Source organism: Esox lucius, chromosome 22, assembly GCF_011004845.1.
Source record: "Esox lucius isolate fEsoLuc1 chromosome 22, fEsoLuc1.pri, whole genome shotgun sequence".
Classification (NCBI taxonomy): Eukaryota; Metazoa; Chordata; class Actinopteri; order Esociformes; family Esocidae; genus Esox; species Esox lucius.
Window position 1 is genome coordinate 22950238 of NC_047590.1, and position 15577 is coordinate 22965814.

The 15577-nt window shown below is 43.0% G+C and overlaps 1 protein-coding gene across 1 annotated transcript in view; it reads left to right on the forward strand.

Moving 5' to 3' along the window:
- Positions 1 to 15577, forward strand: part of LOC105009052 (protein ITPRID2) — an 82036-nt gene that overhangs the window by 37517 nt on the left and 28942 nt on the right. The window contains exon 6 of the mRNA XM_034289626.1: positions 8146 to 8218. Coding sequence (XP_034145517.1) covers positions 8146 to 8218 — 73 coding nt within the window. The remainder of the gene's footprint in view (positions 1 to 8145; positions 8219 to 15577) is intronic.

Here is a 15577-nt window from a genome sequence, read left to right on the forward strand (position 1 = left end):
TACCCCCTAGTAGGAGTCAGTCAACTGAATCGTATCCTCAACAACAGAGTTACATTTTGTCCTAAGGAACCAGTAGTGATCAGTTACGCAACCCATTCCAGACAAGCACTCGCCAACACAATTTGTTCAAGGCTAAAATGTGAGAGGTTTGAGGTCCAGGGACCCAGATGGTTTACGCAGCGGTTAGTGGACATGAAACGATCATTGCAAGGTAAACCGGACGAACCTCCTCAAATAGAACTCTTTAGGAAGTAGGTTCAGATCCCAAATTCTCTTGGCACAATAAACAGTTTTATTAATTGCAAGAGAGAGACATCGTTGAGGAAGCTCAGAAAATCATCAATACTTCTACAACAAAAGGGGGTAAGATACAGCACAGCTTGTCTATATCAACAATATAAACTCACCTAAAGGATTATTAGGAACACCATATTAATACTGTGTTTGACCCCCTTTTGCCTTCAGAACTGCCTAAATTCTACGTGGCATTGATTCAACAAGGTGCTTAAAGCATTCTTTAGAAAAGTTGGCCCATATTGATAGGATAGCATCTTGCAGTTGATGAAGATTTGTGGGGTGCACATCCAGGGCACGAAGCTCCCGTTCCACCACATCCCAAAGATGCTCTATTGGGTTGAGATCTGGTGACTGTGGGGGCCATTTCAGTACAGTGAACTCATTGTCATGTTCAAGAAACCAATTTGAAATTATTCAAGCTTTGTGACATGGTGCATTATCCTGCTGGAAGTAGCCATCATAGGATGGGTACATGGTTGTCATAAAGGGATGGACATGGTCAGAAAGAATGCTCAGGTAGGCCGTGGCATTTAAACAATGCCCAATTGGCACTAAGGGGCCTAAAGTGTGCCAAGAAAACATCCCCCACACCATTACACCACCACCAGCAGCCTGCACAGTGGTAACAAGGCATGAGGGATCCATGTTCTGATTCTGTTTACGCCAAATTCTGACTCTACCATCTGAATGTCTCAACAGAAATCGAGACTCATCAGACCAGGCAACATTCTTCCAGTCTTCAACTGTCCAATTTTGGTGAGCTCGTGCAAATTGTAGCCTCTTTTTCCTATTTGTAGTGGAGAGGAGTGGTACCCGGTGAGGTCTTCTGCTGTTGTAGCCCATCCGCCTCAAGGTTGTGCGTGTTGTGGCTTCACAAATGCTTTGCTGCATACCTCGGTTGTAACGAGTGGTTATTTCAGTCAAAGTTGCTCTTCTATCAGCTTGAATCAGTCGGCCCATTCTCCTCTGACCTCTAGCATCAACAAGGCATTTTCGCCCACAGGACTGCCGCATAATGGATGTTTTTCCCTTTTCACACCATTCTTTGTAAACCCTAGAAATGGTTGTGCATGAAATTCCCAGTAACTGAGCAGATTGTGAAATACTCAGACCGGCCCGTCTGGCACCAACAACCATGCCACGCTCAGAATTGCTTAAATCACATTTCTTTCCCATTCTGACATTCAGTTTGGAGTTCAGGAGATTGTCTTGACCAGGACCACACCCCTAAATGCATTGACGCAACTGCTATGTGATTGGTTGATTAGATAATTGCATTAATGAGAAATTGAACAGGTGTTTCTAATAATCCTTTAGGTGAGTGTATATCCATCCATCATCTTCCGCTTATCCGGGGCCGGGTCGCGGGGGCAGCAGTCTAAGCAGGGATGCCCAGACTTCCCTCTCCCCTGACACTTCCTCTAGCTCTTCCGGGGGGACACAGAGGCGTTCCCAGGCCAGCCGGGAGACATAGTCCATCCAGCGTGTCCTAGGTCTTCCTCGGGGTCTCCTCCCGGTGGGACGGGACCGGAACACCTTCCCAGGAAAGCATTCCGGAGGCATCCGAAACAGATGCCCAAGCCACCTCAGCTAACCCCTCTCGATGTGAAGGAGCAGCGCCTCCACTCTGAGCTCCTCCCGGGTGACCAAGCTTCTCACCCTATCTCTAAGGGATCGCCCAGCCACCCTGCGGAGAAAGCTCATTTTGGCCACCTGTATCCGGGATCTTGTCCTTTCGGTCATGACCCAAAGCTCATGACCATAGGTGAGAGTAGGAACGTAGATTGACCGGTAAATCGAGAGCTTCGCCTTGCTGCTCAGCTCTTTCTTCACCACGACAGACTGATACATCGACTGCATTACTGCAGAAGCTGCACCGATCCGTCTGTCAATCTCCCGTTCCATCCTTCCCTCACTCGTGAACAAGACCCCTAAATACTTAAACTCCTCCACTTGAGGCAGGCACTCTCCACCAACATGAAGTGGGCAAGCCACCCTTTTCCGACTGAGGACCATGGCCTCGGATTTGGAGGTACTGATTTTCATCCCCACCGCTTCACACTCGGCTGCAAACCGTCCCAGTGCATGCTGAAGGTCCTGGTTAGAATGGGCCAACACGACAACATCATCCGCAAAGAGCAGAGACGAAATTGTGTGGTCCCCAAACCTGACACCCTCCGGCCCCTGGCTGCGCCTAGAAATTCTGTCTAAAAATTACGAACAGAACCGGCGACAAAGGGCAGCCCTGCCGGAGTCCAACATGCACTGGGAACAAGTCTGACTTACTGCCGGCAATGCGGACCAAGCTCCTGCTTCGGTCGTACAGGGACCTGTCAGCCCTTAGCAAAGGACCCAGGACCCCATATTCCCGAAGCACTCTCCACAGGATGCCGCGAGTGACACAGTCGAATGCCTTCTCCAAATCCACAAAACACATGTGGATTGGTTGGGCAAACTCCCATGAACCCTCCAACACCCTGTAGAGGGTATAGAGCTGGTCCAGTGTTCCATGGCTCGGACGAAAACCACACTGTTCCTCCTGAATCCGAGGTTCTACTATCGGCCGTATTCTCCTCTCCAGAACCCTGGCATAGACTTTCCCGGGGAGGCTGAGAAGTGTGATCCCCCTATAGTTGGGGGGAACACACCCTCCGGTCCCCCTTCTTAAAAAGAGGGACCACCACCCCGGTCTGCCATCCCAGAGGCACTGTCCCCGACCGCCATGCGATGTTGCACAGGCGTGTCAACCAAGACAGCCCCACAACATCCAGAGACTTGAGGTACTCTCATCCACCCCCGGTGCCTTGCCACCGAGGAGTTTCTTGACCACCTCTGTGACTTCAGCCCGGGTGATGGACGAGTCCACCTCTGAGCCCTCATCCTCTGCTTCCTCAATGGAAGACGTGAGTTTTTGCCTCCACAACCACCCGGGCTGTAGCCCGCTTGGCCTGTCAGTACCCGTCAGCTGCCTCAGAAGTCCCACAAGCCAACCAGGCCTGATAGGACTCCTTCTTCAGCTTGACGGCATCCCTTACTTCCGGTGTCCACCACCGGGTTCGGGGATTGCCGCCTCGACAGGCACCGGAGACCTTACGGCCACAGCTCCGAGCGGCCGCTTCAACAATGGCGGTGGAGAACATGGTCCACTCGGACTCAATATCTCCAGCCTCCCTCGGGATCCAGTCGAAGCTCTGCCGGAGGTGGGAGTTAAAGATCTCTCTGACAGGAGACTCGGCCAGACGTTCCCAGCAGACCCTTACAGTACGCTTGGGCCTGCCGAGTCGGTCCAGCTTCCTCCCCCGCCATCGGATCCAACTCACCACCAGGTGGTGATCAGTTGACAGCTCCGCCCTTCTCTTCACCCGAGTGTCCAAGACATACGACCTGCGGCCTAGGGTGTCCTGGTGCCACGTGCACTGATGGACACCCTTATGCTTGAACATGGTGTTCGTTATGGACAAACTGTGACTAGCACAGAAGTCCAATAACTGAACACCACACAGGTTCAGATCAGGGGGGCCGTTCCTCCCAATCACGCCCCTCCAGGTGTCACTGTCGTTGCCCACGTGCCCGTTGAAGTCCCCCAGTAGAACGATAGATTCCCCAGTCGGAGCACTTTCCAGCACCCCTCCCAGAGACTCCAAGAAGGTTAGGGTACTCTGCACTGCCGTTTGGCCCGTAGGCACAAACAACAGTGAGAGACCTATCCCGACCCGTAGGCGCAGGGAAACGACCCTCTCGTTCACCGGGGTAAACTCCAACACATGGCGGCAGAGCTGGGGAGCTATAAGCAAACCCACACCAGCCAGCCGCCTCTCACCATGGGCAACTCCAGAGTGGTGAAGAGTCCATCCTCTCTCAAGGAGTGTGGTTCCAGAGCCCAAGCCGTGCGTGGAGGTGATACCGACTACCTCTAATCGGAACCTCTCAACCTCACGCACGATCTCAGGCTCCTTCCCCACCAGCGAGTTGACGTTCCACGTCCCTAGAGCTAGTTTCCGTGTCCAGAGATCGGGTTGTCTAGGCCCCTGCCTTCGACTGCTGGCCGATCCTCTTCGCACTGGGCTGAGGCCTGGCTCCAGGGTGGGGCCCCGGCCGCGCCATACCGGGCGACTTCACGGAACTCAAAATTGTACGCATCATTAAGGGGGTTTTGAACCGCTCTTAGTCTGACCCGTCGCCTAAGACCTGTTTGCCTTGGGAGACCCTACCAGGGGCATATAGCCCCAGACAACATAGCTCCTAGGGTCACTCGGGTACTCAAACCCCTCCACCACGTTAAGGTGGCAGTTCATGGAGGGGGTGAGTGTATATATTTATTTAAATTTTTTTAGAAGGAGTGAACTAAAAGTGAAAGTTGACAGAAATATAAAAACTCAAGTAAAGTACAGATACTCCCCAAAACTACTAACTACTTTTACTTTTAACTAATATTACTCCGTTACTGTACACCACTGATACATACATGCCCATATCCAGATTTGCGTAGCTACATCACTCACGCACACAGACACACAACCCCTCACCTATAACTGATAATCTTCTGGCCCAAACCCATCACAACCCAATACGATAATGCCTAAACCAAAAAGCAACCTCAACAACAAACTCAAGTCCCTTTTAACTCCATCCCTCCAGATTCCAGAGATTTAACAATTTTTCCCTGCACACTAACATGTTTTAATTTTCCCTGGAATATTCGGTCTGTCTTGCTGTGATGCTTTACTTGATATTTACGGCTTTTCAGATGGTACAATCTAAAAGATGAATATTTTTCACAACAGGATATTAATATTTTCCATTGATTGAACATGATTTTTCAGATCACAAATCAGTATTGTTTGTATGTTCCTCTCAATTGAGATAGCATGACTCAAAAAACTATTATGGACTGCCCCAATTGAACAGTACCACAAAAGATGATCCACTGATTACATTTCATTATGATAGTGTCGGCACAGTGTAGACTAGGGATGGGCACGGATAGTCCAATATTTGAATACCAGAAAATAATTTATTATTCGAGTACTTAATAAAAGTTTTCCCCCTATATATTATTTTTTGGTTGAAATAAATTGACCTGAATATTTTTTTTTTAAATACTATTAAAAATCTAAAATGTTTCCATATGACGATATACCATGACATTTATAAAAATACATTTTTAAGTCGTTTTCATGACATGGGCTCCATCACAAGTGTTTGTCGTTTGCAATCGTCAGTAAGAGCGGTATTACTGTCGTGTGGTTGGGTCCAGAATGACGCAAATGTTAGCAAATGGAGAGAAAGTTAACTATTCAAAGGGAAGATGGAATATATTTACTGAATAATGTTACCTACGGAATAAATATGTGGCCACAAAATGCTATGTAAATCTCAGCTGTGGAATCAAAAGGCATTTGCAGAAAATGTTGAGTTAAGCAAATAGCATATAGCTGGCTAGCTTAGCTAACGAGCTTCTCTAGACTCTTCCATCCAATAAACTCAATGTTACGTCTTGATAAATATTGTCTTATAGTTCTGTTGCTGAGTTTTGCATGTCAACCACACGGCTTCCTCCATACTTGCGGTTGCTCTTTTCTCGAACAAACATTAATTAAGTCAATGTTAAATGAGAACGACACCCACTCCTTTGCAAGTTATGTAGTGGGGCTCATGTTGTATTGGTAGTTTTTAAAAACATGTATTTCGGTTAACCAAATACTATTAGAATTAATAACACAAACTATATGGATAGTAAAATGTTCAATGCACATACCTAGTGCCGACTGTTCACTACACCATACATTCAGCATTTACTTTGTTGCAAGAATTTTATATAATAGTTTCAACTGGAAGGAGTGAATTGAAACAATGTTATTCCATACACAGAATTTGTTCCCAACAATCCTGAACTCTATTTGGTGTAGCAGTCAAACCTTTTGCCCTTAATTGGAAAACATACATATTACGGTTAATACTGGTCATTTTTAGCAGTTTGTGGTTTTTATGGTGGCATACCTGGTAATTGAGTCCGAACATGATTCTCCATATACCTCAGTTGTAAGAAAGCATTTTACCGTCTGTACTAGTTGTCTTTAACAAATATGATACTCTTCTTCTATGAAAATTGGTTGACCTTCTATTAATATATCTGAGTTTACCCATATTATTTGCTGTAATATCTGATCTGGGTGTTCTGGATGAAAGAACTGGAATTGTTACTGTTTTGGATTTTTTTTTACATTTTTCCAGCCAAATATATGCCAAAATTTAGGAGATTGTGAATTAAAAAAATGTACTTTAAGGGTGATCATAAAAGCTGTGTTGATCTGCAGAATAACCAACCTGTCTAAGTCTCAGGTCTCACTCTCGATAGACTTGCATCGCTACAAAACAAATTTTCTGATTTCAATGATTCTTTGTTTTCTGTGCTCAGAGATACAATCAACTTTTCAGAGATTCTCACTTTCCGAAGAAACGTTCCTCCCCGCCCACCACATAAAAATAAAAACACTATTCACTCATTATACAAATCATGGGCGTAGTAGTGGAGCAGAGGCAAAAATACAGATAGGAAGATGCACTTGCAGTCCTTCTTAGATATTCATAGTGTACATTGTTGTTCATTAGTCATACTAAACTAACAAAATACATGTATTCTTGATTTGTTCTTTACATTTGGTTCCATTTTCCTTCTTTTCATATTCGTATGTAAGAAAGCTAACTTAATGAAGTCACACATCAGCTTTTATACCAAAAGAAGGGAAATACATTTGGAATGGAACCAGTCTTGGAATGTCGTCATTTTAGGGTATGGCTATTTGGCCTTCGGTGTCACAAAGATATTTAGGGCACAAAGGCCATTTTGTGAAATAAAACAACTTACAATTATGATAAGAAAAGAAAACATGCATGACAAAAACATACATTATTCACTTTTTTTATATAATTATTTGAATAATAACTTATTATAAGTGATAAGGTTTTTCCACATAAAAAGTTAAATAATCATGTTTTTTATCTTTGAAATTACATCTACTCCTCACTCAAAATCTTTATAGATTCTGGAATTTGTTTCATTTCAGGTTTTGTTGAGAGCATTCTCATGTTGACACCAAACAGGCAACTGAATTTACAGTTAAGTTGTTTTAAGTTTAACTAGCAAGAAGGATAACATTACCTCAGTTACACAAAAGTAAACTGCAAAGTATCCTTTAACATCACAATCACCTGCGCAAATGTGTATGACCTAAATAAACAAATGTAGTGAATTATTTTTTTTAAATCAGTTAAGAACTAAATAATCTAAAAAGATATATCGATCGATACTTTCTAGCTTGCTTACCTGCATGTAATCCGATCTTGTGGTGGTTCTCAGTTGCAAACTACACGCAAACTTACAAACAAACCGACTGCTGACCACAATATTTTTACAGTAGCAGGAGCAAAAAGGCCATGGTGGCCGTAGGGCATACAATAACATTTGGGGCATCACGGCCAGAGTGAAGGGCAACGACGGCCATGGCTGTCGTGAAATTCCTACACTGGAGGGAACATAGCCTGATTTCAAGCCAATACATGTGCCCTCAAGATAGTATTCAGTAACCTTAGTTGTTACAGATAAGCTCTATAATAAATCAGTCATTAAACAACAATGAAGTCTTATCCATCAATTGGTTTAAAAATAGTTCTCTCCCCCTTTACATTCCTAGCTAATGAACCACTTAAGGCTATCAACAGTTGGTAAACAAAATTCTATTCTGCAGTGGATATTGGGCTTTTTCAATTAAAAGCTGTATTTTATATGGTGTTACATAAGAGAACAGCCATATGTACTTCTTAAAATGCTTTTCCTTTCTCTATCAGGTGCAGAGTGATAAAGACACTGATAATCATTTGGCAACGAAAGGGACTTCAAGTCACTTATTACCAGTTAAAGGTGAGTTTACTGTCATCAACTGTACGGGAACACAGTGTCTAAGGATTAGTTTGAAACCACATGAACATAAAGTAAAGTCTTGCCATCTCAAATTAATCAAATGTATTTATAAAGCCCTTTTTTCATCAGCAGTTGTCACAAACTCGACCTTAAATCCCAAGGAGCAAACAACAATAGTGTTGAATTTCAGTGGCTTGGAAAAACTCCCTAAGAAGGCCGAAATGTAGGAAGAAACCTAGATAGGAACCAGGATCAGAGGGGTGACCAGTCCCCTTCTGGCTGTGCCGGGTGAACATCTTTTAATAATTAATAAATGCATGTGGGCTGAGTCCAGAGTCAATCTGTACATAGTCCAGGTCGGAAGCATGACCAGATGGACAAGGGCAGGCACAATCCTGGGGGGGTCCGCAGAGTGACAGCTGAAATCGTCAGGTATCGTCTTGATCTGCAACATAACCAGGAGGACTTTGGACAGGGACAGCAATGAGTCTTTCAAGCCTGGTACTCCGGAGGTGTGGGCCAAGACCTCTAGTCCTCCTAAGTTTAAAACAGGGCAGGAGACAGTGAACATATTGAAAATGCATTACTTAGATCTACAAGGATTTATAGTGGAGAAGGAGAACTGACCCTACTGCCCGGCACAATAATATGGCAGCGTAACACCTTGGGGCTGAGATATCTAAGACTGAACAAAATTAAGTGTTACCTAATAAGTGTCATGTCCTGGCTGGGGGCCTCTAGGCATCTCCATGCACCTGGGGGTCACAGTCAGGACCTGACCACAGAGGTGATCGCCCTAATTAGATACAGCTGCGTCTCATTGTCTTTAATTGGGGACCCTATTTCATTTGCCTTGTTTTTCCTTAGGTTGTTGGTCATTGTTTGCTTTATGTTTGCTACTCTTCAGTTCAAAATTGTTCTCTTCTTTGGTTGTTTTCTGTGTTTACAATTAAAAGGATGAATCCCTATAGCTCTGCGCCTCGTGTCCTGCCTCATCCCAGCCGTGACAATAAGAGTCTGCCTTAGGATGGAAACCTTTCCTTGCAATGTTGTTCAATTGTATAAATCATTGAGGGATTAAATTATATGTGCAGTAAATAAGAGTATAGTGACTGTGGAGGGTTGTGGGCATGTGTGGCTTAGTAATAGCAAATACCAGCGTTAAATCAACACATGCCAGATTAAATCTGCACAATATACAGATGGGTGAAAAATTCTAGTAAAAACCAATATAAAGGGTCGGTTTCGCCCTTTGACACGTAGGATCACACCAGTGTGATCAGGCTAGAGTGGTCCCTGAAGCGTACGATCACACCGGCGTGATTAGAACGTATTGTTTAGAACGCACCATTAGCACGCCTAGGTTACATAAGAATGGCTGGTCAGACCGCGCTGTTATTTACTCACATTTAGCTCAAACAGTGTTTATAACTTTATTTCCTGATTGTTTCAAGACCACACTATGATATTAACCAGGTAGCAAGAATTTAGGAACACGGTCCAATCACAACATTTTTAGTTAGGCTTTTTTATTTTTTACATACATACATACATTTTTTTTTACATACATACATACATCTATCTTATTCCGCTTCATCCGGGGCCGGGTGGGACGGGACCGGAACACCTTCCCAGGAAGGCGTTCCGGAGGCATACGAAAAAGATGCCCAAGCCACCTCAGCTGACCCCTCTCGATGTGGAGGAGCAGCGGCTCTACTCTGAGCTCCTCCCGGGTGACCGAGCTTCTCACCCTATCTCTAAGGGATCGCCCGGCCACCCTGCGGAGAAAGCTCATTTCGGCCGCCTGTATCCGGGATCTTGTCCTTTCGGTCATGACCCAAAGCTCATGACCATAGGTGAGAGTAGGAACGTAGATTGACTGGTAAATCGAGAGCTTCGCCTTGCGGCTCAGCTCTTTCTTCACCACGACAGACCGATACATCGACTGCATTACTGCAGAAGCTGCACCGATCCGTCTGTCAATCTTCCGTTCCATCCTTCCCTCACTCGTAAACAAGACCCCTAGATACTTAAACTCCTCGACTTGAGGCAGGCACTCTCCACCAACCTGAAGTGGGCAAGTCACCCTTTTCCGACAGAGGACCATGGCCTCAGATTTGGAGGTACTGATTCTCATCCCCACCTTTTCACACTCGGCTGCAAACCGTCCCAGTGCATGCAGTGCAGTGCATTTTTTATTTTTATAAATGTCCAGATTCAGAGCTTTGTAATGGTATTTAATACTGTTTGATGAAGTAATGGTAAAGATATGCTGGTTTAAAAGTTGATAATCTCCTCTACTAAGCTCTGAGAAAAGAGGTTTGAAAGACACTTCCCAGAGATCTGTTTTTTGATCAGTTTTTCTGCCGCAGACTCCAGAAAAAAATCGACCTGCCCAAGCCCATTAAAAATAGCCCAATGAGTAGAAAACACACCGCATCTGGCAACACTCAATATGGCAAAAGTTTCCTCCTACTCTAATTTTAGCTGCAGTGTTCCGCTGGTATTTCATATATGAGCGCAAAATCATGTTTTACCATCCCATCGGTAAGGCGATGTGAGATTTTGGGAAGGCTGTTGCCATTGAGCTTTTAATGTAGGAAAAACCCTTTGTCACACATTAACATCAAGCCATGTTTGAATATTTCGTTGGACACCATTAACCATTTTGTTAAACTGAGTAACGTGTCTAAAGTTTTCCTCCACTACAAATAGCATCAATGAACTGTATGTCTTTTGCCACTGGCCGTTTTAACAGCTTATTAGCCATTATTAGCCATAACTACTGTATCAATATAGGTGATGATAATTGAATTTTTCGTCAAGTGACGAGACGAGAGAATCGAGAGAATCGTGTTTGTCTATCTTAAACACATCCTAAAACATAATTCAAAAATCCAAAAGAAATAGTCGTAATATAACAGTAAACCGTTTCATTTTAGGCTTCCTATAACGTAGCTTCTGAAGTTTGTAGCCAGCATGTCTATCATGGACAAATCCTCTTTTGCCACTGGCCGTTTTAACAGCTAATTTGCCATTCGTGAATAACAATGATACAGTATTTATCAATATAGGTGAAAATAACTGACTTTTTCGTTAAGTGGAAAGACATGTAGCAAGCGAAGTGTTTGTCTATCCTAAACAAATCCTAAGATCCACCAGAACTGTTTTATGTTAGGCTTCCAATTACATAGCTACTGAAGGTTGTAGCTAGCCAAGCTTTTGTCTGCCCTGAACAAATCCAGAGGCATAATATGTTTTGAAAGTGACAGGAGGCGAACGGGGGACCTGTTGTTCCATAGTCTGCATCTAAAACCACTATTTAACAAGTCAGTCAGGCACCGCAATTTCACAAGTCAGTCAGGCACTCACTCACTCAGTCCTTCAGAGACATTCGCCCTTCTAGGCCGGCTCCGCTTATGCGGCCCGGCAAAAGCAGTAACTCTAAACTGTTACCTTTAATATATAGTAATCAGATTGCAGATACTTTTGAAAAAAATAAATATATATATATATATTTCAATTGAAAATAATTAGTGCGTGAAATAATTATGATCTGTTGCATGTTTGATGTTTTAAATGTTTTAAAAACATCTTTATTTGAACCCAAATAACAGTTTTGGGTTCAGGCGTTGTGTGTGATTATCATGCACACAGAGGTGGTCGCACAACACCTAAAATCAGACATTTTCTGGCTTTATTTACACAATATCCAAAATGTAGCCTGCTTATGACACTGACTTTAAACTAAGTGCGCAGGTGTAAATAACAGTGTATTTCTGTAATTTACGTTTTGAAAATCCCTGACTAGTGGCCCCAATAATCGTAGGTTACATTTGAGAGGGTAAAATGTATTTGTGTGTGGTTGTCAAGTGCCTGGGGTTTCGGCAACTTCTTGACGATGGTGGTGGTTGTGGAGGAAAACATCAGACTACTGCAAATGCAGTTTATGTGCGTAAATCTATGGATATCATGATTTTTATGTACAGTAATGTCAATACCCTTTTTGAGAATGTTTTGAAGCAATAAAAAACATTAATAAAACAGATATAACAGAATAGGCTAACTTATTTTTAGATTTGGGTTATGTTCAAATATTCATATCATAATCTAGAAGATCAAGGGTTATTGGATTAATTGGAAATAATGAATATCTGACAGACCTTTAGTGTGTAATGTAGAGATGTAGCCCAATCATAATGAAAAAAAAAACAGTATTTTATTTAAGGACCATATTAAGCCATTTATTATCACATAATTGTTTGGCTCCATTTTAAATCATAATGATAACAGAAATCACCCAAATGGCTCTGATCAAAGATGTACATACCCTTGAATGTTTGGCCTTGTTACAGACACACAAAAATGAAAAGGGCAATTAAATGTCAATTTCCCACACCTGTGGCTTTTTAAATTGCAATTAGTGTCTGTCTATAAATAGTCAATGAGTTTGTTAGCTCTCACGTGGATGCACTGAGCAAGCTAGATTATGAGCCATGGGGAGCAGAAAATAACTATCAAAAGACCTGCATAACAAGGTAATGGAACTACACTCACCTAAAAATTTTTAGGAACACCTGTTCAATTTCTCATTAATGCAATTATCTAATCAACCAGTCACATGGCAGTTGCTTCAATGCATTTAGGGGTGTGGTCCTGGTCAAGACAATCTCCTGAACTCCAAACTGAATGTCAGAATGGGAAAGAAAGGTGATTTAAGCAATTTTGAGCGTGGCATGGTTGTTGGTGCCAGACGGGCCGGTCTGAGTATTTCACAATCTGCTCAGTTACTGGGAATTTCACGCACAACCATTTCTAGGGTTTACAAAGAATGGTGTGAAAAGGGAAAAACATCCATTATGCGGCAGTCCTGTGGGCGAAAATGCCTTGTTGATGCTAGAGGTCAGAGGAGAATGGGCCGACTGATTCAAGCTGATAGAAGAGCAACTTTGACTGAAATAACCACTCGTTACAACCGAGGTATGCAGCAAAGCATTTGTGAAGCCACAACACGCACAACCTTGAGGTGGATGGCCTACAACAGCAGAAGACCCCACCGGGTACCACTCATCTCCACTACAAATAGGAAAAAGGGGCTACAATTTGCACGAGCTCACCAACATTGGACAGTTGAAGACTGGAAGAATGTTGCCTGGTCTGATGAGTCTCGATTTCTGTTGAGACATTCAGATGGTAGAGTCAGAATTTGGCGTAAACAGAATGAGAACATGGATCCATCATGCCTTGTTACCACTGTGCAGGCTGGTGGTGGTGGTGGTGGTGTTATGGTGTGTGGGATGTTTTCTTGGCACACTTTAGGCCCCTTAGTGCCAACAGGGCATCGTTTAAATGCCACGGCCTACCTGAGTATTGTTTCTGACCATGTCCATCCCTTTATGACCACCATGTACCCATCCTCTGATGGTTACTTCCAGCAGGATAATGCACCATGTCACAAAGCTTGAATCATTTCAAATTGGTTTTTTGAACATGACAATGAGTTCACTGTACTGAAATGGCCCCCACAGTCACCAGATCTCAACCCAATAGAGCATCTTTGGGATGTAGTGGAACGGGAGCTTCGTGCCCTGGATGTGCATCCCACAAATCTCCATCAACTGCAAAATGCTATCCTATCAATATGGGTCAACATTTCTAAAGAATGCTTTCAGCACCTTTTTGAATCAATGCCATGTAAAATTAAGGCAGTTCTGAAGGCGAAAGGGGGTCAAACACAGTATTAGTATGGTGTTCCTAATAATCCTTTAGGTGAGTGTATATTAAGATGGAAAAGGATATAAAAAGATATCCAAAGCCTTGCAAATACCAGTCAGTACTGTTCAATCAATTATTAAGGAGTGTAAAATTCTGTGATCTCTTGATACCAAGCCAAGGTCAGGTAGACCAAGAAAGATTTCAGCTGAAACTGCCAGAAGAATTGTTTGGGATACAAAGAACCTCAGGAGAAATACAGCCTGCTCAGGAAAAAAACAGTGTGGTTTTTTCAAGAAGCACAATACGATGATACTTTAACAAAAATTTGCTGCATGGTCAAGTTGCCAGAAAAACGCCTTTACTGTGCCAATGCCACAAAAAAGCCCGGTTACAATATGCCCGATTACACCTTGACACACCTCACAGCTTCTGGCACATCATCATCATCGAGCTACTCTGTGGAGATCTCAAACGTGCGGTTCATGCATGTCCTGGAGGCATTTTGCCAAGACGAATGGGCAGCTAAACCACCTGCAAGAATTTGGGGCCTCATAGACAACTATTACAAAAGACTGCACGCTCTAATTGATGCTAAAGGGGGCAATACACAAATTCTCCAAGGGTATGAAAACTTTTGAGCACAACTGTATTCACTGCTGTTAAACAATAAAACAATTATTGTGATTAATTGCATAAACCTCTGTAGTTAACCATGATTAATCATAATTTTTGTACGTTCAAATTTGGCACTAAATAAAAAAAAATGTGTTTAAAATGAGGTGCATTTGGTTAAAGACAAATTCTGTTTTATTGTGAACTATGGACAGTGCTGGTCCAAGTTTGTCTATTAGAACAGGGTATGTCATGGCCCTTAAATGTCAAATCTTGAGTTACCACAATGACTGGCAGAATCTATTTGTAGACAATGTAAATCTAAACAGAAAGTTGCTGGTCTCTGATCTAATGTTTCTACCGTCACAATGTACAATAACGGCTATGTTAGGATTCTGTATAAAACATACAGTGGGGAGAACAAGTATTTGATACACTGCCGTATTTACAGGTTTTCCTACTTACAAAGCATGTAGAGTTCTGTAATTTTTATAATAGGTACACTTCAACTGTGAGAGAATCTAAAACAAAAATCCTAAGTCATAAGTAAGTCATAACTATTTGATCACCTACCAACCAGTAAGAATTCCGTCTCTCACAGACCTGTTCGTTTTTCTTTAAGAAGCCCTCCTCATTACCTGTATTAACTGGACATGTTTGAACTCGTTACCTGTATAAAAGACACCTGTCCACACATTCAATCAAACAGACTCCAACCTCTCCACAATGGCCAAGACTAGAGAGCTGTGTAAGGACATCAGGGATAAAATTGTAGACCTGCACAAGGCTGGGATGGGCTACAGGACAATAGGCAAGCAACTTGGTGAGAAGGCAACAACTGTTGGCACAATTATTAGAAAATGGAAGAAGTTCAAGATGACGGTCAATCTCCCTCGGTCTGGAGCTACATGCAAGATCTCACCTCGTGGGGCATCAATGATCATGAGGAAGGTGAGGGATCAGCCCAGAACTACATGGCAGGATCTGGTCAATGACCTGAAGAGAGCTGGGACCACAGTCTCAAAGAAAACC